This window comes from Typopeltis vanoorti, chromosome 5, assembly GCF_054136105.1.
Source record: "Typopeltis vanoorti isolate ZY-2024b chromosome 5, IOZ_Tvanoo_1.0, whole genome shotgun sequence".
In the NCBI taxonomy this organism is placed as follows: Eukaryota; Metazoa; Arthropoda; class Arachnida; order Uropygi; family Thelyphonidae; genus Typopeltis; species Typopeltis vanoorti.
The window spans coordinates 78883147-78890560 of NC_143553.1; the positions used below are offsets into that span (position 1 = coordinate 78883147).

Sequence of the window (7414 nt, forward strand, 5' to 3'; positions counted from 1 at the left end):
TATTTATAGATATTCCATAGAAGCCAACGGACACCAAAATAGAAAAAAACTATTTATTATTTAAACGAGTAACTCGTTTCATCTTCTCACAAAACTTCATCGGGTGCATAACATGAAAAGGGAAATACAAAAAATATGCATTACAAGCGTAATGCATATTTTTTGTACGAGCGTACAAAAAATATTCATTACGAGCGTACTGCTGACCGTTTAAGACATTCTAGATGGCCTTGTATTATTGGGCATGTTCAACTGGGCATGACTGGTTTACATCAAAGCTGAATAACTAAAGAGTGAAAACTAAATTGGTCTTAGCTAAGGTTAGTATTAACTAGCACTGGATTGAGGAAACTCTCTGTTGATTCCACGGTTCTTCTCAAGAGCTCATCGTACCCTCTAAAATTGTTTTTTGATTTGTTCCAGATCACTGGATGAGTGACAAAATCTTCATTACGGTGAAATCACAATTAAGATCCGTTGATTAGATAGTGCGTTGGCTCTAGTTCTTCACATATAATGTCTCTCACATGTTCTTCCATACACAACGCAATGGATTTCTCCTTCTTGCTAAAATAGGGCACATTGCAGTAACACCAAAGATGGTAAATCCTGCTATACTTTATGCTGACATGTTTCAGTTTAGGTACCGAGCTTGAACACCCCCCCCCCCTACACACACACACACATACATATGCAAAAAATATTATATATACTTAATTAAATTGTTGAATGTCAAGAACTGAATCTATTCGTTCTGAATAGAATGTAACACTTCAATTCCAAATTTCAGAGCAAATCTCCTTAAAAATAAATCAGGATATGCAGTTTGTGTTCCTACGCTTTGCTCACTACTGTGGGATGTGCGATCATATTGAACGAACGCGAGTTCATATTCTCTCTATCTCTGAACATTAAAAGGTTTTAGTCTTAGCATTCACAAAATATTCTTGTCATTTATCGCTCTCCATGATAAAAGAAATTCATGCTCTTTGTTCTTCACTACATCTTCATACAACTTCCAGGAATTGTCTCTCGTTCTCAGCTTTTGGCTCACTGTTCTGTATAATCCCTGCCTTATTCACACTAAAACATTTTCTCACTCGCCGAGAGCCAATATTTCAAAAGCCACTGGTGTGAGAAAGTAATAGCTCTGAGAGCTTAATATCGCTCTGGCTTAAATCAATAGGAAACAATTTTGAATGTTAACTCTGTAAATGTTAACACCAGTGAGATGAATGTCTTCAAATCATTCGGTGGTGTGGATGTTGATGGCTAGGAGAACTTCCTATTTTTACATCTGTGGCCACAAATTTGTTGTAGGTTTTACAGGTGGGAAAGAGATGTTGGCTTTTCATGACATTCAACATCATTCCTAGAGGAATAAATTAATTTGGCAATGGGACGATAGTTTCATGTTCAATGTTTTCTCAAATGGTTCAATTGAAGAAGATTGCACTGTGTGGGATATGTGCCAAACGAGTATGAACGTTTATAGACAATACAGGATTGAATGTCAATTCTGTAACAAGTTTGGAGTGCAATACATGGCCAGAAGATTCTTTGGAGTGCTAGGTGCTCATGTTTCGTATGATTTGTATCTAGGTTGCGACTAAAAGAAATATGAAGTGAAGTAGGTTGTATAGTAAAAGGTAATTTGCTGTGCTAAATAGTGCTGGAGTTGTAAGAGAGAATGATTCAGGAGATCAGCCTTATATTTGGTAATAATGGTGATTCTTCTAAGAGAGTGGAAGCATAAAAGGGCAGAAATGCATCCAGAGGCAGGTTGTCTGAATTTGACTCTTTCAAGATCGGGATTTTTTTTAATTGCCTTGGAACACTTCTTAGAAAAGTGCAAAGTGGCGATTATTCAACTCCTTTACAAATGCTTATATAAAAATTTAATGTAAAAAAAATGAAACTTTATAAAATTTTTTGATTAATGGTGGATTCGTATTAAAAACAAATGAATTATTACATTAGTTGAGAAAAAAAAAATTCATTTCCAATGTTATATACGCCAAATACACGACAGATTTCCAACCCTTCCTCTTCAGAACTTATCTCTTAGAACCCCAGCACTGTTTCATCTCTTCTATTCCTGAAGTTAGGAATTTCAACATTTTAATGCTGCCTTTTAATGACGAAAAATGTAACATGTTTGAAAAAATGTTGGAAGCAAAACAAGTGTTACACATCAACAAATCTATTAATAGTTTTACTGATATGATTCCTGAACTTGAATTTCTTCCTCCATTCTGCTTTTAAATAGTAGACATCAACCAAACAATTGACTGTGCTAACCTGCTTCAGATTATCAGCAAAGACAGATTTTTCACTTAATGTTTCAAATTTAAATCATTAATAAACATATTATACGACAAATGTTCTAACTCAGAACCCCAGAGCATTTATTTCTTGACCGCTTGGTTGTTAAAAGGGTATTTTTAAACATTAACTTCTGTGGTTGATCAGCCAACCAATTTCTTTTTTAACGATATTATTATTACGTGACACCTTCAAGAATCCAAGGACTCATAGCGGGTGGTCATTCTATTCATAATGCATCGATTGATACACATAATTTACGTACTTTAATCTCTGAGTTCTTAAAAAATGCTATGCTGAAATGCAGATAAATCAGATCATACTTTGGCTTGATATTTTACCCTGGCCAGTACTTCATAAAAATATAGCTGATTGGTCGTATCAGTTATCACCATTTCGTACAGTATGGTAATACGCGGCCATCCTAAACTATTCAAACGTCCGTTTATTAAGCACCATACTGTCTCAGACCTATTAAATGAATCGAGTTTTAATATATTTTCTTAGATCTGATAGTCTAAATCAGCGGTTCTTATCCGGTGTTCTCCGGAATACTTGTGTTCCGCCGGTGAAAGATGTCTTCTTCTTCTTCTCTTCCGTCTAAGACGGGTTGAGTCTTCTCTTGAGCAGGATCTTCCAGTATTCTCTATTCCTTGCTGTTTGAAAAAGTTCCTTATATGTTCTGCATCCCGAGATGTTCTTTATTAATTTCAGTCAGGTAATTCTTGGTCTTCCGGTCTTCTTTTTTCAGATGGAAAAGTATTGATTAGGATGACAGAAAGTCTGTCTGCGTCCATGAGTACGGTGTGGCCAAACATCTCAGTTGTTGTTTTCTAATTTTTTCTGTTATTGTCTTTTTATACAATAGTTCTTGTCTGACTGTGATGTTTGTTTTCTTTTATATCCAACTTGTTCTATTTATTTTTCTTAAGCATTTCATTTCAAATGCTAGCAGTTTTTCTCCTCTCTTTTCTTAACTGTCCACGCTTCTGCTCCATAGATGACTGTTGGTATAATTATTGCTTCATATAATTTGATTTTGGCTTGCTTAGATATCTTGTTTGTTTTCCAGATTTTCTGTAATTTTCCCATGGTGGTCCATCCTATCGCTATTCTGTGTTTGATTGTTTTGAGTTCATCTATTGTTTCTGTTAGTTTTGATCCAAGGTATATGAAGTTTTCTACTTGTTCTATTTGTTCTCCGTTTAGGGTGGCTGAGCTGGTAGTTCCGGTCCTCCCTATTTTCATCACTTTTGTCTTTTGTATATTTATTGTCATGTCATATGTTTTACAGGTTTCGTTTAGCTTGTTGATCAACTTTTGTAGTTCATTTGGGGTTCTTGCAAGAAGGACGAGATCATCTGCATATTTGATATTATTTATGTTTAAACTATCGACATTGATTCCAGGCTCATTCTTTATTGCCTTCTTTACAACTTCTAGATATATGTTGAATAGGCATGGGGATAATGGGCATCCTTGCATTACTCCTTTTTTGGATCTCTATGGGTTTTGTTGTGAGTGTGTCCTTTTTAGTTATTGCATTTGTCTTAGAGTAATATTTTATCAGAAACTGTATTATATATTTGTCTATACCTTTTTCTAGTAGAATTTTAAGAAGTATTTCTCTGTTGATGTTATCGAAAGCTTGTTTAAAGTCCACAGAACAACAATATAGTTCGTTATGGTCTTCCCAGCTGTGCTCTACTAGTTGGTGCAATGTGAAAATTTGGTCTATTGTTGAATAGTTTCCTCGTAAACCAGCTTGTTCTATGCCTATCATTTCTTCATAGGTGTTTTTTAATCTATTTTGCATAATTCTTATGAATATTTTATAAGTGTGAGGGAGTAAATTGATTAGTCTGTAATTTCTGCACTCTCTTTTGTCTCCTTTCTTGTATATTGGGATGATCTTTCCAGTTCTCCAGTCATCCGGGATCTCTCCTGTTTGTAGTATTTTATTGAATAGGGTTGTTAAATATTCTATTGATATTCTGCCTCCATATGACCACAGTTCAGTAGGGATAGTATCAATGCCTGGTGCTTTATTGTTTTTCATCTGTTTTATTGCGTATCTAACTTCTTCTTGTAAAATGTTTGGGTGATCATTATTTTCTTCTATTGTTGGCATTGTAGTTTTGTTTCCTTGGTGGAAGATAGTCTTAAAATGGTTTGACCAGATTTTTCTCATATAGTCAATATTCCCGGTTTCAGTCATCTTGTTGTTTATCATTGTTGCTGCTTTTGCTGAGAATTCCTTTGTAATTTCTCTTACAGTATCATGGAAGACTTTTAGGTTGTTTTGTTGGTATGCTTCTTGGCATTTCTTAGCTTTTTCTTCAAACCATTTTTCTTTGGCTTTTTTGCACAGGTTATCAACTTTATTTTTAGTGCTCTGTATTTTTCTCTATTCTCTTCATTGTTTTGTTGGTTTACAAGTATCTTGGCCTCTTTTTTCTCTTCTATGGTAGCTATGATTTCTTGGGTTATCCACTGTTTGTTTATTTTGGGTTTGGAACCTTGAGTGTCTTTTGCAATTGATAGCACTGGTTCTTTTCCTTCTTCCCAGTATTTCCCGCTGTTCTGGAAGATGGAAGGTTTTAATTTCAAGCACATCTGTTCTAAAAATCGACTTCTGCTTGAGCTATCTTTTAGTTTTGATAGGTTGATGTTTACTTCTTTTCTGGTATTATTTTTCCTGTTGAATTTTATCTTCACTTTGGCAGTTAATATTTCGTGGTCAGTGTCAAAATCAAAACTTCTTAATGTTCGTACATTATTTACTGATATTTTCCATTGTTTGTTTATGATGATATAGTCTATGCAGTTCTTTATATTACCATCTGGGGATGTCCATGTATATTTATTATTAGGGCGTTGATTGAACGATGTGTTTGTAATCATTAGATCGTTTGCTTTACAGTAGTGGAGTAATTGTTCTCCTTTGTCGTTAAGCTCTCCGTATCCAAATTTTCCCATTACATCTTTTTTGTCTGCTGTGAACTGTCCTATTTTAGCATTAAAATCTCCCATCACTATCATGATATTCTTATTCTTCCTCTGAATGGTTACTGTCGGGTGCATATATTTGGATTATTTTAATTGTTTGACCTTTTTCTTTTGCTTGAAGTTTGGCTGTGATTATTCTAGGAGACACTGGGTTTCTTTCAATTACTGAGTGTGTAAGTTTCTTTTCAATTAATAATGCAACTCCTTGTCTGTGTATGTTATCTTTCTTCCTGAGAAGTACAGTCTTCCTTATGGTAAATCCATGAATCCATCTCCGCACCAATGTGTCTCTGATAAACCTCAAATACTCCATTTCAGTCTTTTTAAATTTTCCTGGACTAATTGCAATTTTCCCGGTCGGTATAGTGATCTTATGTTGAGGGAGGCTACATGTTTCACATCCTTGGCTGACCATATTGCTGATTTCACACCTACTCTATGTGGTCTTCGAGTAGGCGCGTCGGTTGTCCCGTACGCAGTAGCACTATCTAGGTTTGTAGACTTTCTCCTGCTCATGAAAGTTACTGGCATAATAATGTAGCCAGCTTGCCATGCCTCTGCTACATCTTTTGGTCCACGACTCTTTATTCTTTATTTAGAGCAACCCATTTGGGTTTCCTCCATTTGCCACCCGGGGACACGCCTGGTAGGAGTGTGGTCTCCCCCAAGAAAGATGTCACATGACATAATTCTGAGTTTAATTGGCTACTATGATTCTAACAACTGAAGACTGCTATGCACATTGACTTCCAAACCAATAGAATATCGTTTATAGGTCATGTCTTTGCAAGAGGGGAGGGGAGGAGCATCTCTTTTACAGTCATTCAGTGATGTGTGTTTTGGTTTGTGTGTTGTGTAACAGCGTAATATCGCATGGTCCATTTTAATGTGTATTTCGTTTGGGGGTTGTCTATCATCGTAGCAGTACACAATGGATAAATTTATCATTAAACGAAAACGTGATTTTGTGGCAAATATTAATGATGGAGCAAGTACAACTGGAAGTAGTAGTAATGAGGTTGCTGCAAATACGTCTTATAGAGAAGACAGCATTATATGTAGTAAAATAAGAAAAATTAATAGACAATATTCGGACGAATATTTGCGTTGCAGTTTTACATGGATCAGTGAGAAAGAATGTCCTATTCCCCAGGTCTTGCATGCGGGGGAAAAACTATCCAATAGCTCAATGGTTCCTGCTAAGTTGAAAAGCCATTTTACTACGAAGCACGCCAATCTTGCTTCAAAAACTAAATAATATTTCAAGAGATTGTTGGACATGCAAGTTAAACAAGTAAAGTATTTTATAAAGATAAAATTTCCGATAAGGCACAACTTGCATCATATAATGGAGCTGAATTATTTGCTGTAAAATTAAAACCGCATACTATAGCAGAGTCTCTTATTTTACCAGCATGTTGTGAAATAGTAAATACTATGTTTGTTTTTTGGAAAGTTTCTTTTAATAAACTTTCCAAACAACATTTTGCTTTACAAATCGATGAGTCCACTGACATTAGCTGTAAAGATAACATACGAGGATTCGTTCCATTAATGAAAACGAAATAGTGAATCAATTTCTATGCTGCAGAGAACTTACCGAATGTACAAAGGACAACTATTTTTGACTATTAAGTCATGTTTAGAAAATGGTAAAATATAAAATAATATTTCGTGTTTCATGGGAGATGTATGTAAGAATATGTACGGACGGTGCTCCATCGATGATAGGTTCTATTAAAGGATTTGTTACCCTTTGCAAAGAAAATAAGCCAAATATTATGTCTACGCACTGTTTTTTGCATAGAGAATCCCTAGTTTCAAAAACATTATCGGCAATATTAAGACCTGTACTAGACCAAGTTCTAAATATCGTAAATTACATCACGCCAAGACCTTTAAAAGCACACCTTTCTAAAATACTTTGCATATCTATGGATATCTATGAAAGCCAAGTGCGAATCTTTGCTTTTGCACGCTGAAATAAGATGGTTATCCAGGGGTAAAGTGCTTTTCCGAATTTTAGAACGTAAGAATGAATTATTGGCCTTCATTTTTGCCAAAATGAAGGTACAGATTA

General features: G+C 35.1%; 1 protein-coding gene across 1 annotated transcript; it reads left to right on the top strand.

The window, feature by feature from the left end:
• The first annotated feature begins 6265 nt into the window (after positions 1 to 6265).
• Positions 6266 to 6592, top strand: LOC150106574 (protein ZBED11-like). The gene has a single exon (XM_090393436.1). The coding sequence runs from the start codon at positions 6266 to 6268 to the stop codon at positions 6590 to 6592; it is 327 nt and encodes a 108-aa protein (XP_090249562.1).
• Positions 6593 to 7414: the final 822 nt, after the last annotated feature.

Excerpts from the sequence above, each read along its gene's own strand:
- LOC150106574 (XM_090393436.1), top strand. The coding sequence starts at position 6,266 with ATGGATAAATTTATCATTAAACGAAAACGTGATTTTGTGGCAAATATT.